The sequence below is a fragment of the Miniopterus schreibersii genome, assembly GCF_964146895.1.
Source record: "Miniopterus schreibersii genome assembly, chromosome: 2".
Classification (NCBI taxonomy): Eukaryota; Metazoa; Chordata; class Mammalia; order Chiroptera; family Miniopteridae; genus Miniopterus; species Miniopterus schreibersii.
The window spans coordinates 20616737-20644360 of NC_138102.1; the positions used below are offsets into that span (position 1 = coordinate 20616737).

The window sequence follows — 27624 nt, forward strand, 5'->3', positions numbered from 1 at the left end:
AAGTTTTTCACTTAAAACAGAAATCTCTGATTTTTGTTGGAAACAAACCACTGAAAGTTGGTGAGAATTCTTATGTCTTTACTGTTAGCTTCTGGTTCCATCAGCAGTGGGGTGAATTTCCAATAAGAATCAAGAGTGTTTTAACTGGTGATATAAATCTGACTAAAGTAGTCTTTTGTTATGTGTTGTGACACAGCCCCTCACCCCCACCCCACCCCCTGGCCCAGGAAATCTGGAACCGCTTTTGCAAGGTCCTTGGAGTTCTCAGAGTGATCCCCTCAGACCATAGTCCATTTCAAGTTTCAGGTTAAATTTGTTACAGGGTTCCCTTATTACAAAACTTGAGCAGTGACATTTTGCTAAAAATTAAATATAAAAAGACACCAATGACATAGAGGCTGAAATATGAAAGGGACGAAAAGAAATACCGTATTTTAGTTGCCACCATAGATCAGTAGGGAAATAATTTTTAGCCTTACTATGACTTCAAGAAAAATGCTTAATGGCATGGTGAATTACACTAAAGGGAAAGGTTTAAAGAGCAGAAAGCGTCGACCAGGACCAAGAAGCTTGAGCAACGTAGGAATCAGTTCTTCGGCAACTTGAGAATGTCTCGGGGAATAAAATGTCATTAGTAGTTGTTGATCTGTTCTTTGATTACATATGAGCAGTTAAATGGTTGCTGAAAAATATGACTGATCAGATGTCCTCAAAGTGCTCTTCTGTGGCTAAGGTTAATTACTTTTGTCTAGACAGTGTTTGGGGTATGTATTGGCCAGGTCATGGCTTCCTGACACGGGGAATCGTATGTATGGGGTGCCTCTGCCTGGCAAGGTTGATGAGTCATTTGGGACCCTTTCTAAGAGTTACATGTTGAAGGCATGTAGCCAGTGCATTCATGTCAGATAAGATTAAATCTGGGCCAAAGGGAGGGAAATTTGTCCTACACCTTATTTTCAGTAGCAAGAAGCACCCTCTCTCGAATCCTACCAACCTCACCTCTTATTGTCCTCCTATTCTGGTTTTGGTGAATGGACTTCTTGGTCTAATAATACACCTTACAGATTTTTTTAAAAAATTCTATTCAATCAACATTCTTGTCTCCAAGAAGGGTCCCCAACCTCTGTGTAACTTTGTGATTTTATTTAGCAAATCCCTTCATTGGTAGGAAAGACAAAGTATACATGTGGCAGTAGAATCTAGTGGAAAGTTAGAAGTTCTGTTAGCAGTTACTTGTGTGACTTTTTAAAAGACATGTAATTGGTGTCTCAGATTCTTCTATAAAATGGAGACATCGTACTATGATGGGATTTTTGTGGATCAAGTAAGATAAAGTAAGTAAAAGTATTTTAGATGTCTTAGTGACACACTCCTACAGTAGACATAGCAGATACATTTTCAACTATATTTTTATTCATGCATTGCCTTAGTCCGAATGACTAGACATTTAAGAGTAAACGTGCTCAGCCCTGAAATGTTGTTTACCTTTTCATCTATAAGTTTGAATATATGGCATTTCTGAATGTTTCTACCACTCTTACTCTTTAGAGTTGAGGCTCCGATAATCATTCACTCACCAGTGATAACATTCATGAATATGACATTTTTAATTTGTATTCACCCCACAGAAAGAACTTTGCAGCCTTTACATCTGCCAGACTAGAGATAAATATCCCAGGCTTTACACGTTTTTTTCTCCATCTGTCTGTCTCTTTCCTGTCTCTGATTTTGTTGGTGCATCAGGACTACTGAACAAGTGAAATTTCTCTGTTTTCTGTTGTAAGTATCCCTGCTGTGGTTTCTGTTTGTCCTTGAGACTATTGGCAGTTTCTCTCCCATCTTCCCCAAACCATCTCTCCACAGCATGTTGGCTTCCGGTTCTGAGTTTGACCTTCTGATTATTTTTTTGCATTTCATTGGCCACTTCATGAGTCAGCTTAGCCTTGCGATTGTCTGTACCTGAAGGAGTGGAGATCGGCCTTCCCACCTTAGGTGCCGAGCTTGCGCCCCTGCCTTGGCACGCCTTGTGTAGTGCTTTGATACTGAATGCTGGCTTGGCCCCAAGATCATCTGGGCAGGGGTTCAGGGACTGCTCTGCTATTTAATGTTAGAAATCATTGGCTTTTTTGATAGGATAACGCTGCTGGGTTGGAGCAGGGGATAAAATGGAGACATCACACTATGATTGGGATTCTCGTGGACCACCAACTTGAGTTTGGTGGCAAGGGGTGACCTTCAAGCATTAGGAAAGAAAATCATAAACGAGAGTGGTTGTGTACATTTTGGTAACATATATGCTTGCCTTTTGTTTCTCCACGCAAGAAGAAAAAGTTGCAGATTACTGTTTTATTGTCAGAGTGATATTACTGGAAATTTAAAGTTCACTCAAACAAGAGAATTTGAACATAGTCTTCCGATCGCAAATTATGTGCTAGTTTAAAAATAACAGGTGGTTTGAGTTTTCCCTAGTTCCAGCCATGGTGTTCCTTTCCATCTTACTACTTAATAGGAATGGTAACAGTTTACACAGATATTTTTCTTTTTATACTTTCTGTTAACCACAGTTCTACTCTGTTAGCACACAGGTCTGGAGCTGTCTTATCAGACTTCTGTGGCTTTTAGTGCAATAAAGAATTTTTAAAGAATCTGGTCCAGTGTGGTAATTTTTCTAATGAATGTCAAAGCCCAAGTGAATGAGGATCAGATGAACCGAATGTCTCTAGGTGCTAAGGCTGCGCTCTCAAAGGCTTTGGTGGTGTGTAATTAAAAACTGGAGGGCTTTAACGTCCCACAGAAGCTCGCAAGGAAGTCTTTTCAGAGAATGAACTGCACTCTAGTTCTTTGCTTGCCCTGTCTCTCGAAAGAAGATTCAGAGACGTAAAAGCTATTCCCGTCTGACGTGTAGATGTATGACGTGTGGTGCTATATGCCTTGGCTTCTATCTGCACACACTGCTGTCTCTGCTCCATCTCATGGCTCAGAAGTTGTCAGTGAGATTCCAAACCAGCCTGGTTATTTTTTTTCTTCCAGGAGTGGCTGTAAGGTGAAGAAATATGAAACACAGTCCCTTGCTTTGGATGGGTGTCATCAGGTAAGCCTGTCTATGACCAGAATGTCTCTTAGACCAGTGGCCCTCAAACTTTGATTGCTTCCCCACCCTAGGGTGGGTGGTGGTGGTTAATGAAGGCTTCCCACTAGGTGTTGGAGCACTCAGCTTTATGAAAACCAACTTCCTAAACTGATCTGAAAAGGCCCCTCAGGACTAGGGAACCCTTTCACAATTACCCTTATTCCATTTTTTAAAAAAATTCCCTCTCACCCATTTTAAATCTTACTGAGGTGCATTACCACTGGGTGTGAAATCTCTGGGGCGCCACACAAAGAGATTTGGAATATTTATGTAGGTTTTAAGGTGATTGGCTCCAATGACCTGATAATGTTTTTTAAAGTCAGGCAGTTTTTCAACTCATCACTTTCAACAAAATAGGAGAACCTGAGTTGATGGAAGTAGATTGGAATACAGATTCAGAAAGGAAAAGGAATGATGTAAATTTCTGACTATTAAAGAGGTTGTTTATACCCGATTTTAAATAGATTATAGGATCTTTAGAATAACTACATTGAATTAAGCAAGGCACTATTTAAACTATACCAGATATTATATCCTTTGCAATTATTTGAACTTATGCTGAAAAGTTTTTAGATGACACCTGAAAATACAATGGGGTACATAAATATATTTTTTTAAATTTAGGAAGTATTTGAGTAAAATATTTGAAAACCACTGCCTTGTACCACTTCAACTTCTTGCTATAAGTTTAGTCTAAAAAAGGTTAATTTATCAAACCTCAGATTTGAAACACAAAAGCTAGGTTCTAGAAAAGACAACATTTTGTGTTTTGATCGAGGGACTCCAGCTTCTTCCTTGATTTGTACTCAAGTCTGTGGTTAACTCTGATCAGATATCTATATGGAATAGTGGCTGCTCTGAGATGCCCCTTTCCCCGTTTGTCCTGATGGTAGTATCTCCTCTGTTTTATTTCCCAGGATGAAGGAGCAGTGATTTCCCAGATTTCAGACATTTCTAACAGGGATGGCCATGCTACCGATGAGGAGAAACTGGCATCCACTTCATCTGTTCAGAAATCAGCTGGGGCCGAGGTGAAAGGTGAGCCAGAGGAAGACCTGGAGTACTTTGAATGTTCCAATGTTCCTGTGTCTACCATAAATCATGCGTTTTCATCCTCAGAAGCAGGTATGGAAGCATATCTTCATCTTTCTAATGTACGTAAGCATAGAAATGCCTGAAAGCCTAAAGGTGGAGAAGCCTTAAAGAGATTAGGGAATTTGGTCACCTGAAGGATGGATATAGGATGCTGATCTAAGCTTTGCTTCTTTACCTAGAACAGAGACACAAAAGGGTGTCTTAATCAAATACCAAGGGCATATGGATAAATGTGGCAGGATGTTCAGGAGACACTAATGTGTGGGGATTGCTTGAATATTATAATTTATTTTACTGTGACCACATCTCAAAGTATAGTGGCCTATAACCATGTTGTGATTATTGTATTCCTTGTTTGACTTACAGAAGTAATACTAACATATAATTTCTTACCATGTGCAGGTATTGTTCTAAGTGCTTTGCATGTACTAACTCATTAATCCTTGCTAGGTATTGTTTTTTCACCATTTTTCAGAGAAGGAAAGTGAGACACAGAAGTTAAGTAACTCAACCAAAGTCACTTGTAAATGGCTAGTAAATGGTAGAACTAGGATTCAGACTACAGCAGTCTGGTCCCTGGTCTTTTAGCCACAGTGCTAAAGTGTGAAGAGCTTATTTTCATTACACTAGACTGTTATAAATTTTCCTTTTCACAGATGTGGTAGACTGAAATTGACGCCCTATAAAATCCTTCTTAATGTTCAAATAAGAACCTAGATCGACTCACCTGTGCTGAAGCTTCTTGCTGTTGGACTCTTAAAACACTCTAGAGCTGAGGCCCTCTTTCTGGGTCCCAAGTTATATCTGTGGCCCTAAACTTGACTTGTGAAATGTTTAGAACCATGTTCCTGACTACATTAAACATTATTAAATCAGATCTTCAGCACCATAACTTAATTTTGGGGGCTTTTATACCTAGAATTAAAGAAATCATGTTCTATCATCAAACTAGGGAAGTGGGTGGAAATCGGGACTTTGTGAGAGTTATTACCCTGGCCACCTCCCTGCGTCCAGGTCTGTTTTTCATCTATAAAATAAATCTGCCAGGCAGTTCCAGATTTCTTCCCAGGCCTCTTTCTGCTCTAACTTCTTTCCCAAGACTTCATTTGCCATTTCCCTTTATACCCCCTTACCCAGTTAGGTGGGCTACACTTATTTCTTTTCTTCAAAATATCTTTCTTTGCCATCTCCTATAAAAATTCTGCCCATCCTTTTGGGTATGTTTCAGAAATGTCACTTGGCTCCCACTGCGCTGTATGCTCCCAACATATTTCTTCTTACTATTCTTGTTTTGTGTATTAAGTATAAAAGGGTATCTTTGATTAACTCTCGAGGTTAAGGACTATCCTTGAATTTCCTCGGGTGCAGGTGCATAGTATATTTGTTGAATTATATTCTTCCTCACTCTGAGAAAATTCCTCCAACAGAAATTTGTAGAGCTGCGGTTCTGTTAGATACAGTGCTATCCTCAGACAGGTAGTGTGTAACTGTGTGTAACTGATTAGCCATATCAAGGAAGCAAGCAGAGGTCATGGGGATGTGGGGGTGTGGAAGTGGACGGGTGTACTGGCTCTGTCAGGTGAATCAAAGAACATTTACGGGGAAGGTAACCTTGGAGCTAGGTCTTGATAGATACAGACTTGTACACCAGAGAACAAGAATCTCTCAGGGATGGGAAGGAACCTGCCATGTGGGTACAATGCCCAGTAGCTCTGTGAGTATGGGTTAAGTGGGAAAATGAAGTGGTACTGAGGAACTTGGGCTTGATCCTATAGGTGGAGGGGAGCCACTGAAGGTTTTTAATAAGAGTAGCGATAGTCACATTTGTGTTTTAAAAATAATTCATTACAGATAGTATGCTAAAATAGTAATTCGTTACTGCTTTGTGGGAGAGTGTAGTCTTTAAAATTTTTTATGCATTTCCATTATTTTAAAATTGTCTTCAGCCCTGACCAGTGTGGTTCAGTTGGTCGGTAGTCATCCTGTGCACCCAAGGGTTGCTCATTCAGTTCCTGGTTAGGGCACATGCCCAGTTTGCGTGCTTGATCCCCATTGGGGGGGGCCATGCAGGAGGTAGCCGATTGATGTTTCGTTCTCACATCAGTGTTTTTCTCTCTCATTCTGCCTTCCTCTCTCTCTAAAAAATCAATAAAAATATGTCTTCAGTGAGAGCATATTCCTTTAATTAGAAAAAGTGTAGTGTTGGGTTTTTTTAAATGTTGCCTCTGGTGGTAGAGTGGGAGGTAGAAAGTGGATTTAGTTTTGTAGGCATTGCAATTTGGAGCTTATTGTTTTGACTGATACCGCTACACTGATTAGATTGAGAGTACCCTTTTGGGCTGGAGTTTAAGACTTGGCAATAAAATAGCATTCGGTGTTACGGTTTCCTCTTCCTGGAATAATCCCATGGTTAGGACGTGGACACAAGGGGGCAGCCTTGCTGTTCCTTCCACCTGAAGATTGTGGGTTCATTTATGGCTGACTTAACTCCACACTCCTTTTTCTGCTAACTATTTTGGACTTTTAACATGGACAACACAGTGGTTGACAGAAAGCCAGTGTTCCTGTGAAAATCTTGAAGTGCCGTTCGTGTATTTGCAGATGTTATTCTCTGCCTGTGCTGGGGCTTCCAAGTGTCATTCACTAGGGAGGAAAGGAACTGACTTCTTGGGATAACTACAAAAATGACTCTCTGTGTTTTAGGCATAGAAAAAGAGACGTGCCAGAAGATGGAGAAAGATGGATCTACTGTGCCTGTAAGTTCCTACACTTTGGGGTGGGGGATAGTTAAGTGGAGCTTAGATTTTTTTCAGCATTTGTTTTGAAGCCCATATTAAATCTTTAAATAAATTCTGGTCAGTGTTTGGTGATGGGAATAAAATATAAATAAAACACAACTTCTTCACTTGGGGCTCATAGCCTATCCTGAGATTTCCTGGACAGCACCCCTCATGCATGTGCAACAGAGCCCTTGAGCTGTAGCTAGTCTGAACTGAGGTGTCCTGTAAGTCTAAATACAACCTCTTTTTGATTTGTATAAAAAGGAAGGAAAGTGCCTCTAACTTTATAGTGATTACATGTTGAGAAGATAATATTTTGAATATGTTGGGTTAACTAAACTATATTATTAAAGTTAATCTTGCCTGCTGCTTTTTACTTTGTAAATATGGCTACTGAGAATTTTTAAATTGCATATGGCTTGCACTATATTTCTTTTGAACAGCACTGGCAGTAGGTACAGAATGGAAACCAACCACACCTGTGGTGAAGGTTATACTAGAATGTGTTCCTGGGACTGTGGGAGCCAGGGCTGACAGGCTGCATGGCAGAGTCAGGAAGGCTGAATCTGAGCTAATGAAAAACAAAAATTTTAAAAAACTTTTAGACTTACAGAAATAGTACAAAGCATAACTAACTCTTTCACCCCTACTCAGATGTTCACAATTTACATAATTAGCACAGTTATCAAAATCAACTAACACTGACACAGTATTCTCTAATCCATAAACCATATTTAAATTTTATCAGTTGTCCCAGCACTGTCTCTCTGTGGTGTCGGATCCTACATTGCATTTAGTTCCTGTGTCCTCCGTCTCCTTTAATCTGTCACAGCTCCTCAGTCTGTCTTTGTCTTTGTCTTTCCCGACCTTGACACTTCTGAAGAGTACTAGTTGTTTTGTAGAATGTCTTTCCATTTGGCTTGTCTTCAGGACTCACTGTTGGGTGGCGGCCCTGGTACTTCCCTAGAGGAGGTAGAGTGGGCAGATGTAAAGGTGGATGGAGCAGGAGCCTGTGGAAGCCTGAGCCAAAGGAAGGCGAGCACAGAGCACACAGGGACTCGGTGGCATTGTCTCCTCACGGTGGCCTCACATGTTAGTGACGTTTGTTTCTGGACAGAATCACTTTTGCTTGGAAACTCATCTGATCCTTAGCATTTTGGGAGTGAGTCCGTCTCATCCCAGCGCAGCCACGCACAGACTTAAGCTGGGATCCCTCATCTGAGAGAGAGGGGCGCCTGCCTTCGCCAGCAGCGAGAGGGCAGCACCCCACACTGCGTGGCCGGAGCAGCCTTCTGGCGCACCTGCGGAAACCAGTTCCTTTCAAAGTTTACCAAGTGCTGTGGGAACTCTTTCGGGTATTTTCAGTATGAAAATAGCAAAAGCATGATTGAAAGAGGATGTGTTGAGTGGACCAAGCGTTTGTGTGGCCGCAGATTCAGTTGGTTGACCCCATTCTTGAAACAAACTGGTTAAACTTCCAATTCCCAACTTGCTCATCCGTAATCATCCTCGTCAGAGTGGTTGTGAGGTTACTATAAGGTGGTGTGATGTTGATAGGAAACGGCGGGAAAGAGTGAGGAAGAAAAATGGAGAGCTCTTATCTCTAAAGCCAGGTGGTGAAGAGCATATTGTATGTTGTGATCTTTTTAAAGTAACCCCAGTTGAACTTCCTAAAATAAATTAATCTCTTTAGAATGTTGAATAAATGTTGCATAGGGAAATTGCAGTATTCAAAACATTGAATAAAGAAATCTGTTTAATCTAGCATTTACTTCTTAAAGCCTCCCTGGGTTGCTTTGGAGCCTATTTCTTTTGCAGTCTCACGCCCATCGTGGCTGGTGGCCAGGGCAAAAGAACTAAGGCCAGAGTGCAGGTGAGCGGTGGGCGTTAAGTCTCTAATGTTGCTTCTCAGCTATTGGTCTGCAGCATTTTCACTTAGGAATCTATTTTTTTAGGAAGTCTTAAACTCGTTAAAAGTTGAGTTTTGTTTGGCTTTTCCAAGCGTGTCTCTGTTAGAGAAGTAGCAGGGGTGGCCCTGCTCCCGTGGGTTCAGCAGCAGGTGATGGGGTGAGCACATTCAACATACTGTGACAGATTAGTGATGCTCATTCCTCTGCCATAGGGACATGGGCAAGGAGAATTACCTTGTGTCAATGTGCTCACTGTAAGCTTGCAACCAGGACTCCATGGAGTTCCACTGTTGATAGAGAGGTCTTTGTTGGTTCTCAGTTGTGAATGCTTGGTGGGACAGGGAGAAATATTGGGACATGAAATGTGGAACCCTTTTGGAAGGACATGATTGATTGGATTTAGCATCATTATTAAATACATAAGAGATTGCCTAGTCCAGGAGGAGATTGTCAGGCCAGTGCTTTGTGACAGTACCTTCTGTAGGCTTTCTACACTTCTGATAACATAAAGGACCAAGGAATATAAAAGGTTAAGTCCTAGGGGACTGGAAGAGGTGGCTGAAATAGGCCATGGCATTAATTCCTGCCCTTAGCTCATAAGAGCCTTTGCATTTTGATCATGAGTCTCCTGGTATGCCGCCAGATAGGGGAGTGACCCAGGGGAGAACTGCAGGCTGCAGAGCATGCTCATCTGGAAACATTTGCCACCATTTGAGGTCTGACCTTGTACTTCTACCTCAGAATGCTTCTTCCTCCAGACACCACTTTTGTTAGCTAGAAGTTGTTAAACAAGCAGGCAGGCTGAATTTATTTATCCCTTCAACGCATGCATGAGGTGCTGAACTCCAGCATAGATACTGATATTTTCCTTACTAAGAAAACTTTTGGCTTGCTTATTTACCAAATTCTTGGTAACAGGGTCACAGGAGGCCCAGAGGGGTTAGTTTCTAGAGTTGTATTGAGTTGGGGATTCTTGCTTAGAATCATAAACATTCACAAAAGACAGACTTTAAATTCGGAAATATAACAAGGTAAACCAAATATGTTAGTTTTACTTAGTGCGTTATCTCCCTGCAGGAAGCAAGGTTATGAGAAAGCCTCTTGATAAAACGTGGCACGGGAAGTTAATGGAATGATCAAATGTCCAGGGGTGTATCAGTTAACCACAACAAACATTTACCATGCCATCATTTCTGGGTCAGGATTCCTGAGACTGCTTTGTAGGGTGCTTCTGATTCAGGGTATCTCATGGGCTACAATCAAGGTATTGACTAGGGCTACGGTCACTTCCAGGCTCACTCATGTGGCTATTGGCACATCTCAGGTCCTCACTAGCTGTTGACAGTGCCATCAGTTCCTTGTCATGTGGACCTCTCCATGGAGCTTCTCACTGTGTGGAAGCTAGAGTCTTTTTATAAACTCATATCAGAAGTGACATCCCATGACTTGTACCATATTCTGTCCTTTAGAAGTGAGTCCTTAGGTCTAGTCTGCCACAAGGGGAAGAGATTGCATGAGAGGGTCAGTACCAGGAGATGGGGGTCATTGGGGCCATTAGACGCTTCACACCACAAGTGGCTTCTGGCTCTAGTGAAAGATCTATCCCAAGATAGAGTGTGCTCTGAGGGGATTATAGACTTCTGTCAGCATCATGGGCTGCCCTCCTCCAAATGCTGCTGGAAGCAGGCACTGCCAGCTGTGGCTTTGCATGTCCCTTTTCTGTGGCCGAAGCCCAGTTTCTATATTGGATGAGGTCTATGACGCTGTCTACAAAACTGTGTATTTTTTAGTACTTTCTAGAGACAGGATGAGTCTATAATAACCTGACAAGTTTAAAGACCCCTGGTCTAAGTGAACCTTGGACTTTATGCTCAGCCTTGGTTCAAAAAAGATACCAGAGAACTGATTATGATCAATAATTATTGGTAAGTTATATTGACATTTAAGATTATTCCTAGGTCACTTTGGCTGACATTTTGGATGTTATTTGTTGAGCTTTTTCCCCATTTATACAAAAAGTTTACTTGTATAGGTAAGGGGAAAATAGCCCAAAAAATACCTTCTAGGAAGGAAAATAGTACAGAACCTATATTCTTGTGAAAAATAAAATACTAACCAAATGTGGCTCTCTAGAACCTGAGTTTATCATAAAACAAGGAGTGCATCAGAAAGTGAAGCGCTGAAAACCCAATAGCAAGGAAGAACCAAAAATGGGAGTAGACACAGATCTTGACTTCCACGCGACCACTTTGTCAGGAACCCATAATGGTGCACACCTGACAGTATTGCTGGGCTGCCACACACATCTCTGCAGAGCATAGACGTTCCCGGTGATATTTAATCGTCCAGGCTGGGATGGGGTCAGATAAATTAGCCATTTCTGCTTTCTTAGGCCTGAAAGTTAGTAATATATTTTAGAAACATTGCCATCCAAAGTGACTACATAGACACACAAAGCATTAATATGTTAAAAAAAAGGACTTTTCTTTGAAAATTTATTTACATGGAACACATCATTTCCAGAAACCCCTTGAAAGATGAGCTATGGACCATGTATAGTTTTCTCTTTTTTACATGTAATTCTTTGGTAACTGACCACTATGATATTTACACTCTCTTTTCTGGGATGATTAGAAAACTCCTCTAGGCTAATCTGTTAAACAAGCAAGACACCCCTGATAATCATTAGAACAAGTTTTTCCTTTAGATAGCACTGTAACTAGACTTGATTTCTTTTTTTCCCTCTAAAACTTGGTGAGACATCACCAGTTTCTTTTTTCTTAAAGAATATTTTATTTTTAATATATCTTTATTGATTTCAGAAAGAGGGAGGGAGAGAGGAAAGGGAAAGAGAGAGAGAGAAACATCAATGATGAAACACCAGTGATGAGAGTCCTCATTGATTGGCTGCCTCCTGCACACCCCCTACTGGGGATCGAGCCTGCAACCTGGGCATGTGCCCTGACCAGGAATCGAACCTTGACCTCCTGGATCCTAGGTTGATGCTCAACTGTACTGTTTTGTTTTTTTAACTTTAAACATGTTTTTAAAGATTGCGATCAATGTAGTAATGAGGAAATTATTGATATTTGGGATTAAGAAGCTAAAGATTAAACATAATGAATGTAACCTCTTCCCCCCCCCCTCCCCAGGAAATGCTGGAGTCCCCTGTAGAGAAGGCCCCTATGTCCGTGGCCTGTGGAGGAGAGAGCCCCCTGGATGGCATCTGCCTCAGTGAATCAGATAAGACAGCCGTGCTCACCCTGATAAGAGAAGAGGTAAAGGCTCTCTTGTTCCATCCTCTTATCACTCCATTTCTTTGTGAAGCCCATGTGTAGTGGGCAGATTCCATCTCTGTTGGCCTGAGTTATCCCCAGCTCGAAGTTCGTGTTTCCTGCAGCTCATTTAGCTCTCATATAAAGGGCTCCCTGTGAAACACCACACTGGTGCTAGGGTCTTGACATTGTGGTGTACAGGGACAAAAGCTGGCGTGCCGAAATATCCTTACGAATTTTGACTTCTATCTTTTAGCCTTGAAATTTTCAATGTCAAATTTTGCCAACTTTGTCCGCATATGTATCTAAATTAGTGCCTTCATTTTACAGAGGATATATGCTCATATATAAAAATTCCTTAAATTCTAGACTTGCACTAATATACAGTTGTTTCCTGTTTTCATCTATTCTTTAATTCAACTCTTAAATGCCTTTATCATGTTTCTTGAGCAGCCTCTGTTCACTTTTCTTGGAAAATCTGAAAAATATGAAAGACGCTGTTATATGCTAGTAATCAGTTACTACCCTCTCCTATTATATTTCTGTGCTATATTTTATGTATTTGGTTTGTGTATTACTTAATGAGTCCACCTTTTTTAAAAGAAGCTGGAGCAATTTTCATAACATGGAAGTAATTAAGTACCTGTGATACAGGCTTCTTAAAGCTTTAAAAAATAGCATTAGGTTGGCAGCAAGAGATGTCTTATTGTCAAAACTTGGGAGCAGTGGTGAGGAAACCCCCCAAAATCTTGTAAATGAGAAAAGTGACTTCATCTTCTTCCTGAGAGTTAAACTATGAGATGACTTCCTAATGGATCAAAGCAAAGATGTGTTTAGTCACCGAAGCAGATAAGCTGGTTTCTAGGATCTTGAGATCCTCATTAAAGGCACCAAAGTAAAATGTACCAATTAGAAAGAGAGAATCACAGAAAAATAAAATGATAACAACGGGCCCCTCCAAGCCCTGTGCAGGGCAAATGGAGTTTCAGGCAATGAATTTAGAGAATTTCTTTCCAGTTAGTTAGCATGGGCATCCCAAATAGGGCCGTGGGCTCTGCACTAACAAGATCCTGCCTCTAGTGAGATGGATGCCCTGGTTGGAGGCACTGAACTTCTCACTCCCGCTGTCTGACTCTGTTCTTATCCAGCAATTAAGAAATCTGTATAGCAAGAGAATATGCTGGTCACACCAACTTCTAATGCTCTGACTTTGTGGCAGTTTCGTTTCTCCTCCTAAGATTGGTGCACTGGTGTCTCCTGTGGTTAAGGTGAGTCTCTGTGAGACAGATGCTCTGCCCTGGGCGTCCTCTGCCAATCAGTGTTCTAGGCCTACAGAGCTGAGAGCCAGACCCTGGCCTGAGGTCAGATTTACAAAGATCTTAATTACCACTCAGAATTTTCCCAGGTGATGGTCTACTCACCTTTACTCTGGTGGCTACATTTCCAGCATCCTATATGGCTAAGAGTTACTTTTCCAAATGCTTATGAGCATTGCCTAGAGGTTGTTGAGGTTTTGTATTCCTAATGTATAGCGAATGTCTAGGGTGGACCTGGTTGTGTGTTGTTTCAGTCTTCAATTTTATATTCAAGCTGTAATAGATTGAGTAGGTAAAACCAAGCTTTCTCTCTCTTACAATCTAGATAATCACTAAAGAGATTGAAGCAAATGAATGGAAAAAAAAATATGAAGAAACCCGACAAGAAGTCTTGGAGATGAGGTGAGACTGGGTTTGGGTGAGGGATTGGATACCTTTATGCATTATTAGATTTAATACAAATGAAGTGATGAAAGTATTTGCTACCACAGAACCAGATGTTGAGAACTTGGGGCTGTGCTATTTACACCTTAATTTGTGGTTGATAATATTTCATGAGCATTGCTCACTAGGTATTATATCTAAACACTGTAGTTTATTTTGGGGGTGCTTGGAACATCATAAGTAAGCAGAACTCACATCATTCTTATCTTTTGAAAAGACAGATTTGTGCAAAAATACCCATTTGAAATACAGAGTAATAAAATTTCCTGACATTCAATTATGGAGGCATTATAATTCATAATACTTTAAAAAGCTAACTATACATAGTAGCTTCAAATCTTATAACTACTAAATAGATTATAAAAAACATATGAACAGAAAACAGAATTGATTGACAATTTTAAATTGAAATCTTTTTATTTTTGCTGCTCACTCTCTAGAAAGGAGAGTTAGGAGCTGTGTAATTAGAGATACATCAAAGAAGAAAGTAAAAGCATAAATAATTTATACACTGTATAGTTAGCACTTGAATGATTAGGAAACATTTAAAACATGTCCATGCTAATTTGTGTCTCTTCTATTATTTGGGTTTTTTTGAGCATTTACTGGGTGTAAGACCCCGTGCTGGGTATGGTGGAGAGGAAGGGACAGCCCCTGCCCTTGGAGAGCTTACAGGAGCCATTATTAGAAACTTGGATGCAGGGACAAAGTGATGGGCACAATCAGTGAGGATCAGGGGAGCCATCGTTTCTCACTGAGGAGTCACAGGGAAGAGAACTGTCACTGGACAGAGTCAGTTCATTATTATACTTCACCTAAAGAAAGGTTAACACTACAGGGTGATCTTTAAAGTCTTTAAATAACTAAAATACCTTTGGGATTAGGGCAGTGAAAGAAAATTTATAAGTGAATCAGAGGGGACAGAAGCCTGAATGGGTGGATTGGGCCCAGGAAAGCCCAAACTCAGATCAGATCTCTTAGAAAAAGCCCCCGTAATGTCATTACAGTAGTCCCCCCTTATCCACCACCAATATGTTCTGAGACCCCCAAAAGATGTCTGAAACTGCAGATAGTGCCAAAATCTATACATATACACCTATAATAAAGTTCAGTTTATAAATTAGACACAATAAGAGATTAACAATAATAACCTATAATAAAATAAAACAATTATAACAATATACTGTTCTGTGCATGTGGTTTGTCTCTCAAAATATCTTCTTGTACTGTACTCACTTTTCACTTGAAGGAAGCACTTTATGGCTTCTCTCTGGTACATGCGAATTGCCAGCATCACTACTCTTGCACTTTGGGGCCAATATTAAGTAAAATAAGGGGGACTTCAACACAAGCACTGTGATACTTCAACAGTTGATCTGATAACCCAGATGTCTACTCAGTGACTAATGGGCTAGCAATGTACACAGCGTGGAACTCCGGACAAGGGTAATTCACATACCAGGCTGGACCAAGCAGAATGGTGTAAGATTCATCACATTTCTCAGAATGGTGTGAAATTTAAAACTTAAGAGTTGTTTACCTCTGGCATTTTCCATTTAATATTTTCAGACTGTGGTTGACTGTAGGAAACCAAAACAAGAAAGTGAAACCATGGGTAATGGGGGACTACTGTAACTTACTTTGTAAAAGATTGATTTGTCTAAGCAAACTTAATCTATTGCCTTGAGGTCATTCACATAGGGGCAAAAAAAAAAAGTGAAGGCAGTTGTTTCTACAGATAGAATGAAAGCTTGTTAAATAGAAAATCTTAAGAAAAACCTTTTTGAGCATTAACAAACCTTGCATTAACGTTTAAAAAAAGAGAGATCCCACAGTGGATAAACGGGCTATGGAAATTGTTCAGTTCAGGGTGGGGCAAAAGTAGGTTCACAGTTGTGAGTATGCGAAACAGATATTATTTATTGTATTATTTTCCATATGAATGACTGTAAGTCTATCTTTGCCCCACCCTGTATGTTAATGTGTTTAATTGTGAAAGCATTTCTCCAGTTTGCATTGTCTAAAAATTCTCTTCTGATAATACTTTTTTTTATTTTTAAGGAAAATTGTAGCTGAATATGAAAAGACCATTGCCCAAATGATTGGTAAGGAAATTTTTTTCTAGGGTGTAAGCCATAGGATCCATAGATGATTTTCAAATCAGGTTATAAACTTCCATTTGTCCATCACTTAGATATAGTTGATTCTCATTATTTGCAGTAGTTACATTCTATAAAGTGGCCATAAGCACTGAGTTAGCAAACACTGATCTGTTGCTTCTAGGGAAGTACAGGGTTAGGTTCCTGCAAGCTGCTGGTCACAGCATTTTTGTGACTACATAATCTTGTCTTATGTGTATTTCTGTTTAAAGACATCTTATTTGATATAGTCGATTCATTAACATTGAACTGATGGTCAACGGTGCTATAGCTCAAGTGTGAACAAAGCTTATCAAACATGTATTTTCCCTGTGAGGCACGTCACAGGCTTCCTGCACTTAGGAACACTAGACAGCTCTGTAGCACTATACTTGGGGCCATTTTAAATAGCAATATCACCAACAGAAAGCACACACACAAAAAAGGCAGTAGATAGAATGTGAAAAGGACACTTCTTTACAGTAGGGAGCAAGAAGGCATCACCTTTTTCAACCTCAGCTGAGGATGTGCACGTCAGGTGACTCAAATTTTTTGCTGTTCTGTGCATGTCTGTGAATGACCATGAATGCACCAGAAGTATTGATTTTAGGGTTACAAATGAATATTAGTAAGTAGGCAAATTCACAAATATGGAATTCGTGAGTAATGGGGATCAGCTGTAGTGGGTGTTTTTTTGAGAATGGCAAACACTTGGGTTCTGTGAAAAGCCCCCCACCCGGTACCCAGCGTTCACAGCCTAGGCACATTGTTCCTACCCCCGGTGGTGCAGTGTCCTTACCCCACTGCCAGTTGTACCTTCCCTGTGTCAGACCCACGGGTGCCTTTTCAAAGTGACAGTGGTTGATCATCCTGCACTGAATTTAGAACCTCTTCTTGCCCGTATTGTAAGGACTGACTCCCTAAGTCAAAGTCAGGCCTTTCTGCACTTGAGCACCAAAATGGTATTTTCTATTGTCCGCATCACCTAATGCCCTCCCAGCACACAGTCTTTGCCACAGCTGTTCCCCTCCTCTACATGGAATATTCTTCCAGGGAGTTCCTGCCCTCAGTTCTTTGGGGTCTCTTCAGATCTCTCCTGAGACCACTCTATATGAAAAAGGAACCTCTCCCCTCGTGCTCTGCTTTGTTTCCCCCGTCACTTATCACCATATATCTCACCTCTAGAATGTAAGTCCTTGAGAGTGTGAACTTCGTAATGTCCCCTGCTGGGTCCCTCCAAAAAGAACACTGCTTATTCTTATTAGCTCAAGGAAGGCAGCCGCTCATTGTGTTGATTGAAGATGCCATTGCTTTTGATTGTGATTCACAGAAGATGAACAAAGGACAAGTATGACGTCTCAGAAAAGCTTCCAGCAACTGACCATGGAGAAGGAGCAGGCCTTGGCTGACCTTAATTCTGTGGAAAGGTCCCTTTCTGATCTCTTCAGGAGATACGAGAACCTGAAAGGTGTTCTGGAGGGGTTCAAGAAGGTAGCATGTCCTTTCCTTCTGGAATCTCCTTGCTGGTGTATTTTCTTGGTAGTAGATCTTCAGATGTGTATGCCAGAGGAGTGTGAGTAGCCTTTAAATAGGGACTAGTGTCCCCTGTTGGCTGTGTCTTCTGTTCCAGTGAGCTGGAGAACCGCGGCCCCCCCCCCCTTTCTGAGGTTGTTCAGGCATCTTGCCCAGTGGGTGGCATGTCTTGGTCATTCCTCTCCTGGGTCAGGCCAGTAAACCCCAGACACAACCAGAGTGTGGCATGGAGTATAAGAACTGTGGAACCCTTGGACTTTAGGAGGATTCTAGAGATGTTCGTTTTGATAATTCACCCATTTGCTATTAGTAAAAGTAAAGGGGATTCTAGATACAGCTCTGAAAAATTCAGGCTGCATATTCTAGAGAAAAGTAATACAATGTTTCAAACTCAGGTGTAAGTGGGCATATTGATTTAATTTAGTTGCACATCATCAATGAGACATTTATGGCAGTGAACATTCTTTTTTTCCATATTCAAATAAAAATGAGACTGGCCAATTTATCTATGGGAATCAGATTGCTTTTCAGATTTAAATAACTGCCTTTCTAAAGCAGGTGTACTGGTGTAACTGAACCTTGCTATATGATTTGAAAATCAATACATGAAGAAATTATCTAGAATTTCTTTGGTAGATTTATTCGTACCATAGAGTATAATTTAAAGGCATCTGAATTAATTGGGTTTTCTTGTTTTTGAAAAAAATGAGAACTCATACATGGTATGTCACTAGTAGAAGAAAAACAAAATGACCTGTTTTATTTTAAATTATTGTTTTGGAACAGAATGAAGAAGCCTTGAAAAAATGTGCTCAGGATTACTTAGCCAGAGTTAAACAAGAGGAACAGAGATATCAGGCTCTGAAAATCCACGCAGAAGAAAAACTAGACAAGTAAGAACTTGCACATAAGAATTTTCTTATATGTTGTGAGATTGATGGAGGCAAGAAAAAAATCACTGTTTTGCAATTCCAGATGGCGTGTGTGTGTGTGTGTGTGTGTGTGTGTGTGTTTTAAAAGCTTTCTTTTGCACCACATGAATAAAGTCACTTTTTGGACTGTGTGTGGTAGATGAGATGGTTGTTATCCTGCCTCTTTAGCTGTGATGATCCAGAAGATGATCCTGCTTGCTACTGTACTGGGTTAAAAAAATACACAAAACCTTTTTGATTGTTGTAGAAACTGTCATGTGACTCCATTTTCCAGTGACATATGAATTTTGAAGGACACTGGGGCCTTTGAGATTAACTGCCATTGGTTTACACTATGGAAATTTCCTTAGTTGTGTGTAAATTGAGTTTTTACAAATTAAAGTTGAAATTATTTAGATCAGCGATTCCTTTTGTTTTTCTCATCATGAAGTCAGTTCCTTTAGGTTGCACTTCACAGATGTCAGTGGTTCCTATCCTGCCCCTTGCCATGACTGATGACTAACCCTGTGCCTTTTGTCTTTTTATTCTGCAAACAAAACACCATAAACAGAGCCAATGAAGAGATTGCTCAGGTTCGAACAAAAGCAAAGGCTGAGAGTGCAGCTCTCCACGCAGGGCTCCGGAAAGAGCAGATGAAAGTGGAGTCCCTGGAAAGGGCCCTTCAGCAGAAGGTACAACAAGGGGCGTGGTGTGACCACAGCGACGCTTGCTTTTGGTCGTTGGCAGTGGTAGCTTGCAGTGGATCTGGATGAAAGAGGCCTCACCTTTTTCCCAGACACTTCACTCTAGCTCCTTTGTGAACCGATTCAGGGGGAGACAAGGCAAAACCATGAAACTCCCAGGCACACTGGTGGGAACTGTCCACAGGCGAGATACAGAGAGGAAGTGGCATTAACTGAACTTCAGGGACCAAATGCTGCTTAGTCGGGCTCTGAGGCTCCCTTTTTAAAAATTTCTTTTTGTTTTTTTAAATTAATATATGAAGCCGTCTTCCCCCTTCATTGTAATTTTACCCTCCAGGGCACAGTTGGCACAGTCTAGAGGTATATTTATGGTCATGACTAGGAGATGCTACTGCATCTAGTGGGGAGAGGCCAGAAATGCTGCCAAACAGCCTACAGTGCACAGGACAGCCCCACAACAAAGACTGCCCAGCCCGCATTGCCAGTGGTACGCTGTGGAGAAACTGCTGCGGGTGGTAACAGCGGTCCTTATTTCTCGATGCTCAGCGATTCTTGGACTTCAGCTTTTGCATACCTCTAGTGTTTTTCTTCCTATGTTTCCGATTGTGTACTCATGCCTGTGGCCTCCATTCAGTTAGGACAGGATTCTTACCATGGGGCCTGATAACCCCTAAGACAGTGTTCCCGGGGTGTGAGGACTCAAGAATCCCCAGTCCCTGGAGATGCTTATGGATTGAGTGAGGTCCAGATACTTGTGTTTTTAAAAGGTACTCCAGGGAATTCCTGTGATAACAAGAAAATTTGAGAACTAAGAGGTTCGTGGACAAGCTGCAGAGGGGCCGGTGACAGTCCTCACCCCCGACTCAATTTAAGCATAACTCTGTGCACACAAAGCGTTTTCCGGGGGAAAGGTATAGAGATCTCTTTTCTTTAATGAGTCTCTGACGTAGAAAGGCTCAGAGCCACTGAGTTAGAGTATAGCCAGTCTTGAAACTGTTAGTTATAATTGCCTTTATCTCAGGATGCAGATGACCTGCATAGTCACATCGTTTGTCTTTCAGAACCAAGAAATTGAAGAACTGACGAAAATCTGCGATGAGCTGATTGCAAAGCTGGGAAAGACTGACTGAGTTTCCCCCGTTAGCTCACTGGATCTGCATTTGGCTGCTTCTCTCGTGACCACAATTATATTGCCTTATCCAGGAACTGTTGCCCCTTTGCAGAGAAAAACACTGAAAAAGCACATGCCTACTGCTGCCTGTCCCGCTTCGCTGCCGATGCACAGCCCTGGAAGAAACCCTGGAGCGCCACAGTCGCCAGAGGAGTGGCAGCAGGCCATCGAGTCCTTCGTCACCTGGTGGTCCAGTTAGACAGGCTGCTAAGTTGGGTTTGTGATTTCTCTGTCTTTAATTCGTTTTAAAGTCAGCTTTACTTTTCCAGGTGCGTTAAATTTGTGATTTTGTAGCTACTGTCTGATTTTTTGTGTGACCTGTTTATTTCATCTTTTAAATTTAATTTTCAGTATTAATGGTTTTATTTGAGGAAGGTAATTTGGTTTTTGTTACTTCTAATTTGTGAACAAGAAGGGACTCTGACTACCCATTTGTACACACACACACACATATTTACACTTGCTGCTCTTTTTCCCTTGAAGCATAGTCAGATAAGAACTCTACAGAAGAACCTCTTTCCATAAGTGTAAAAGCCTATTTTGAAAGTCCTGGCTCAGAATGCCAACTTGAGAATTTGTGACCACCCCTGACTCCTGCCTGTCATGACTTATGACCCCGGCTCAGGTGTCACGTCCAGGGAAGACTTCGCCATCATATTTGTTGTCCTGGTATTTAGATGCTCCTCAGCCTTGACGAGTGTGTGACCCCTTTGGGGTTCGTTGGCAGGCTGGTGGTGACTGCCCCCTGCAGGCACAGCAGAGCGGAGCTCCCTCGGAGCTGGGGTGTGGCTAGGCTGTCCTAGAGCCACTTTGTGTCCTCCGCTTCACTTGTTGCTACAGAACCAACATTTCCTCTTTATTGTCTATTTGAAATATGTGAAGAAAATCTACTTGTAAAAGGTTTAGATGAACTTATATAATTAAAAGGTATCTGTAACCCCATCAGCAATTATAAGGTGAAGAAACAGTTGGTTTTTCACAAGTGTGATGCCTTGTTTTTCAGATTTTTTTCTTTAAGGCAAAAAAAAGTCCTTTCAAACTAAAGACAATTTTTAACAAAATGGGCAGTAAAAATCATGTGAAACACTCTGAAAATCAGTGCTTTTTGAATATTTTTAAAGAAAAGCCATTTCACTTAGAGGAGGGGAGTAAAGGGAGCAGATCCACACTCTGAGAACCCAATTCCTCAAGCTCTCATTCAGTGTGGAGGGGCCATTAACCCCCAAATGGAAAATTGTCGTGTAGCCAGTGAATTCCCCAGCATTTCATAGGCAAAACCAAATCCCTGCAAGTGTTTTAAAGCAGCCTTGTCTTAATCTTAGCACCCTGAAGGTCTTCATGGTGACATGCACTATGTTCAGAACATGTAACTTTCATACTTTTCCTGTAGAACTATTGCATGGTCCACCTTCAGCAGTGAATTGTGCCTGGTGGAGAACGTCTATAGGTCTCTAAACATGAGTTTTTCTTTAGAAGTATACTATTCACAGGGGTGCAATCTTTAGCCCCAGGGAGGTCAATAATGTCTCTTAAAGCCAGAAGTCACGTTTTACCAATATGCATTTACCATAATTGGTGCTTAGGCTGTATTTTCAAGCCTGTTGTCTTACCATTTTGTACAAAAAAGAACAACAAAAAGTGATCTGTGGTTGGAGAAGTGACTTGACAATCATTGGGGCCTTGAAAACGTCACTGGATTAATGTGCGAGCTGTACTGTAGTCTCAGCGGCAGAGGGCTGGTGTCTCCCGGTGGTGCCGCTGATTTCCTCGTTCAGTCCTCTCCTACCAGGAAGACGAGCTGTGTGTTTTGCAGAAAGAAACGTTGCTAAACCTTTTGCTGCTGTATTTTGGTGACATGCCCATGTTTACTTGTTTTCTGTTGATCTGTTTTAAGCATGGAAGGCTTTAGTGGTCTCCGTTATAAATCCTGGTCCTCTTTTTAGGTTTCTTGTGTATATAAGAAAAGGTAGCTATGTGTTAAAACAGGTGACGACAATCCTTCCCTAGCACACTGGTAAAAGAGACCCCTTAAAAACTAGATCCTAGAGCAAAGTTGCTGCACAAGGAATACGCGAGGGCCCATGTTAAGTAGTAGTTGCCACTGGCCTCTCAGCCATGACTGTTGCAAGAATATGTGCTTCCTTCTGATGAAATAGGTGGATATGCTCCAACAAGAATAAAAATGTAGCTTGTGCAGCTGACAAATCAAGAGAATATACTGGGCAGAATAAAGTATGTTGTTGTTTTTCTTTAAAAAGAAGAAAAAATCCCCCACAACTCCAAACTTTTAGAACTCCAGAGAGTAAGAATATAGCTAGAGTGGGCCCCTAGGGCAATAATAAACCGTTACAAAAGTGAAAAGAGATGAATGGAAGTTGCTGGCCTAGATCATGGTTGGGAACTGTTAGGTGATCTTGTTGAGACTGGATCCAGAGCCATTAAGTTTTTGACTTGACCAACGTGTAGATAGGTAGTTTTTATCTTAAAGTATTTTAGTTGGAGACTGAGCAGTTTGTCACTTGGTTGGCTGGTCAGTTACCGTCAGACCTCCTGAGATTCACTATATTGGGAGAAGCTCCTGAAGGCCTGCCCAAACCTTTGGTTCTGTAAAATTGTTCTGGAAATATTGAGAAGCCCAGTTTTCTTACATGGTTTCTAGCTTCTTCAGACCCAGCCCAAATTAGGGAGTGTAGAAACACGTGCTTGTGCAAAGCTCTGAGGATCTGGCCGCCTTCCAGAATGATATGGAATCTAAGGGAAGATTTACGTTTGGTTTTGGGGGATCACTCAGGTTGAATTTTCTTTCCATCCAGTTACCCTTTCCACCTGCCCCACACTTTGTGCAACTCTTACACCAGTACTTAGGTCTTTATTGGACAGCCCCGAGTTAGTCCTGTTTGTGAAAAGGAGGAGTAAACTGCCCAGGTGTTCCTGGGCTGTCCGAAAGCAGCCAGAGGGAAGCATTCGCTTTAAAGAAAGATAACCGAGGGCTTGCTGGTGGCTCTACAGCTCAAAATGGAATTATTAAAGAGCAAGGCTGGTAATCTTGTGTACACTAGCTGGAAATGATTCACACATCTTTTTCTAGTGGTATAAAAGCTCTAACACTCTCTCTTTATTCCCTTTTGTTTTTTCAATATAATTAGTAGCCATCTCACTGAACTGTACACGACTATTGTCTTTCATTTTGGTTTTGTGACCACACAAGCTTATTCTCGGACTTGGTTTCTTACTTTAAGCTCTTGTTGGAAAGAGAGACTCTAAGTGTTGAAAGATTAAATGATTCAGGCAAAGGATTTTAAAGTAAAAATGTATATATTCTGAAGAATTTTAAAGATAGCAGATTATTATTTGCTTATTAGAGAACAAGTATAGTCTGGGAATCCCAGAATGTCAGGCCAAAGGTCTAAGAAGTCATTGTGTTCAAAGACTTTAATAGAAATATTTTGAGGAGACTTCTGTCCAAAAAGGTTTGACTAACCTCCAGATTCCAGTGATTTTTAAAAAGCTTATCACTCAAGTTTATCACTCAAACCTTGAGTCTCCCATAGAGTAAAGCTAAAGAAATTGGAGAAACGTCTATAAGGTTCTCCTCTGGGAGACAATATAAACGGCAGCATTTCCAGGGAAAACCCTCCCTAGTGCCCAGAGCTAGCATTCTGGAGACTAAAGATTGCACTTTTCGTAGTTCTTTGTCCAAATGCAATCCCATTTCTGTGCCTCTTAGCATGCAGTTAGATTTGGACAAACAAGATTCCTAAGGAATGACTTTATTAACTATAATATGGTTCCAGCTATTACATATATATATATATATTTGGTTATAGTTCTAACATAGAGATGTTGCGTGCGATGCTGACAGTCTTAACTCATTTGGAGGAGGCCAGGCGTGGAGCTGAGGTGTGGTTTGAACCTTCCTTGTATCGATTCTTTAGAACTCTACAGATTCCACTTTCTCCCTCTCTGCCTCTTAGTGGTATCTGAAATATACTCCAAAAAGTATTTCCTAGTCACATGGTTGACCAATATTCTATATAAATAATTCCCAAGCAGACCTATAAAAATTAGAACTCGGAAACCACCCCCAGTCCAGATACAGGACAGTCTGTCACCACACCCTCAGCCTCAGCCCTGGTCCTTCTTACCCGATGGGACAGGACCCAGGCATTTCTTTAAATCTCAGAGGTAGCAGTAAACTTTTCAGTGTTGCTGTTAGCAACTGTGTTTGCCAGTAGATACCCATTTGTACTAATGTGCCAACAAGTAAATGTTAATTGCACATCTGCTTCCACTGTGTCCCCACGGGTGCCATGAAGTGTGTGAGGAGCCTCGTCTGGAGGAGTGAACGCGGCATTGACTACTGCTGTCAGGATTGTGTTGTGTGGAATAATCATCTACATAAATTTTATATGCACAGTAATTTCCCTTTTATATGTCAGGTAAATATTTGTAAAAGTTATACTCACACAAATGAAATTATTATAATGATTACTAATATATTTTTTCCATGTTTCATTGCCTGAATAAAAACTGTTTACCACTGTTAAATTTGAGTGTGCGTATATGCATTTTTTCCCTAGTTATGGTGGTTTTCATCCCTAAGTGAAAATTTACGACAGCCTCGCTTTTATGAGCTCCATATTTCAGTTTAAAAATAGAAAAGATGACACTGCACTCATTTTGTGGGATTTTATGCATTTGGCTGGGGGTGTAATTAAAAACAAAACAAACAGACTTTGGAATTCAGACCTTACCATAGAAATTTCCACGCTTTTGCATCTGTGCAAACAAAGTAATTGGGTGCTTGTTGGTTTTGCTTTGAGACTGCTTGTCTGCCCTGGCATTTTTCAAGTCATAGGAAACTAAGTCATTCCAAGGAGCCAGCGCTGTGTAAACATTGCAGAATGGCCCACAGAAAATAGTTGATGTTTTATGTCTCTTCTAGGTTAATACCAGGAAAAACTTTCAGTACTAGCCAGACCAGTAAAGGGCTGGGGGACTGGGCAGGAAAATTTATGTTTTATTGCAGGAAAAGATAAGAGTCTCCATTTTACAACCTAGCTGGGGATCCACTAAGAAAAATCAGCGCTGTCACTTTCTTCACATTTGCTGCATCATAAGACATCATAGCCTGTAAAGTTCCAAAAAGTGTTTTTCACTAGTGTGCTCCTGAACCGCCAGGAGGGACTCCTGTCATATGACTGGAGGAGATGGCACTGCCATTTACCGAATGCTAAAGACCATGGAAATCGCATCACGTCCTAAGAATTTGGGGAGAGTAGGGTGGGAGTTAGCTTTCTCCTCTCTCACAGAATTTTATTCTTAATAATAGGAGATGACTTAGGGTTTTCCACACTTTTACAGATAGATCATGAGATCATTTTAGTGAGCAGCAGTCAGTATTTTAATAAGAGAAAATGTGACATATCAAAGTGCATTGTACAGGTTAAGGATAAGCTACTGCTCCATGAGATTCGTTTCAGATATAAATGCCTATGTGCGAGGTCATGATGGAAATTAATTTCTTGGTATGGCTAGTGGTCAAAGTGTGAAAAAACTTGATCTGCTAATAGTCATTCTACAGTTGAAGTAAAAAGGTGATGTGGCCAAGATTCTGTAGTTTGTATATTAGTGAAATTATCATCTTCACTCAAAATGAGCAACAAAATGAATTGCCACTTAGGCCTTTTCAAGCTCTTCAAATCCAATTTCTCCCAGATTTGGATAGCATTATGTGTATATCATTTTCTGTGTGTGTAGGCATTTACGAACCAATCAGAGCCAAAACTCTTTTTGTCTACATTCATTCATTTACTAAATATTTAGTGCATTTGCAGTTTCAAAGTGGAACATGCAGAGTTTCTGAGGCTAGTTAACTAAAGAGAAATTGTTTTTAAGTTTGAAACTTCACAGAAATACAGAACAATATGATAACTAAAACAGTTTTTACCCCAGAAGAAAGCCATCGCTATTCTAGGTTTCTTAGCCCAGTTGTGACTTGTAGGTTATTTAATCTAAATTATATGCTTGAGGATGGGGACACAGCAGTGGCTACAATTATCATGAGATAAATGTAACCCCAAAACAGGACGAGATGGCATGGAACTGTGAAGTCACCTGGCACAGACTTAGTGCTGAAGGAGTCTAAGAGGAGGGACAGTGTAATAGGAAGGACATGCAAACCGGGTAGAGGAGCAGGCGTCGGAGAATAACATTCGGCTGAGCCTGGCTTCAGGTCACAGCCTCAGTTATTTCCCCTGCCTGGGCTTCAGTTTTCTAACTGGTGATAACAGTTCCCACCTTCTGAGATGGTCGGGAGAACTCAGCGAAAATGCTCGCATAGTGTTTAGCCCTTGGGGCCTTCATGACAGTGATTATCGTCACCTAAAACCTTGAATTTATGAAATTTTCAAATTTTCTAAGACTCCCCCTTAGAACCAAATGATTTTGTTACTAGTTTTATTAGACATCGAAACATAAAGCTTTGGGAACTTAGAAGTTACCTAACTTGATTCTTTTATTTGAGATTGGTAGAAGGTGGAGGCCTGGAGGATCCCCATGTTGGGGTGATTGAGCTATTAAGTAGGGAATGGAAGCCACCGTGGGTTCCAGACAATTCCAAGACTTTCCAGACCTATACAGGCCTCTAAAGGTTCCTATGATCTCTATTTTCTCTTTGCCAAGATGTGTACATCCTTCGAAGTTTGGTTCCCATGGGGATACATATACAGGAACAGATTGAAGATAGAACTCAGTCAACAGAAACTCACTTATTAGCCAGTTTAAAGGAAAGGGTAATTGACATTTGAGTTTCCTGTTGCCAGGTGCCTTTACACATACGTCACATTAACAATTTCATGTAGGTGGAATTGTGGTTTTTTTTTTGTTTCTTTACCAGTCGGGGGGGAAATGAGGCTAAAAATCATGTAACATCCACCCAGCCACAAAGGTGGAGCTGGCACGTGAACCCAGGTCTCATTGATCTCAAACCCCATTCTCCTCAAGGCCACTCAGTGTTGGAGCACACTTTGGAATATATTGTTCAACAGGGCAAAGGAGGACTTTGTATTCACTAAATGAGTTTTCTTGCTCCTTTCTTTTCTCAAGTGGGAATGTTATATAGGCAGTTAGACAGACATGAGCAGAGCAAAGACGATGGGCCAGGTACAGAAACTCACCAGGGCAGAAAGCCCCAGATGCATAGCAAGGGGCAAAAC

The 27624-nt window shown here is 41.0% G+C and overlaps 1 protein-coding gene across 14 annotated transcripts in view; it reads left to right on the forward strand.

Annotated features, from left to right (window-relative positions):
* The window catches only part of TACC1 (transforming acidic coiled-coil containing protein 1), a 79954-nt gene extending 55002 nt beyond the window's left edge, over positions 1–24952 (forward strand). For 6 of the 14 annotated variants that reach the window (XM_081129962.1, XM_081129964.1, XM_081129953.1 and 3 more), the window contains 10 exons: positions 3031–3091; positions 4048–4255; positions 6929–6981; positions 12068–12193; positions 13832–13908; positions 16012–16055; positions 17419–17579; positions 18408–18514; positions 19104–19224; positions 20298–24952. In XM_081129962.1, coding sequence (XP_080986088.1) covers positions 3031–3091; positions 4048–4255; positions 6929–6981; positions 12068–12193; positions 13832–13908; positions 16012–16055; positions 17419–17579; positions 18408–18514; positions 19104–19224; positions 20298–20366 — 1027 coding nt within the window. In that variant the 3' untranslated portion in view covers positions 20367–24952. Of the gene's footprint in view, positions 1–1743; positions 1780–3030; positions 3092–4047; positions 4256–6928; positions 6982–12067; positions 12194–13831; positions 13909–16011; positions 16056–17418; positions 17580–18407; positions 18515–19103; positions 19225–20297 lie in introns of all 14 variants that reach the window. The other 8 variants (XM_081129965.1, XM_081129963.1, XM_081129960.1 and 5 more) reach the window with 3 other exon arrangements.
* Positions 24953–27624: the final 2672 nt, after the last annotated feature.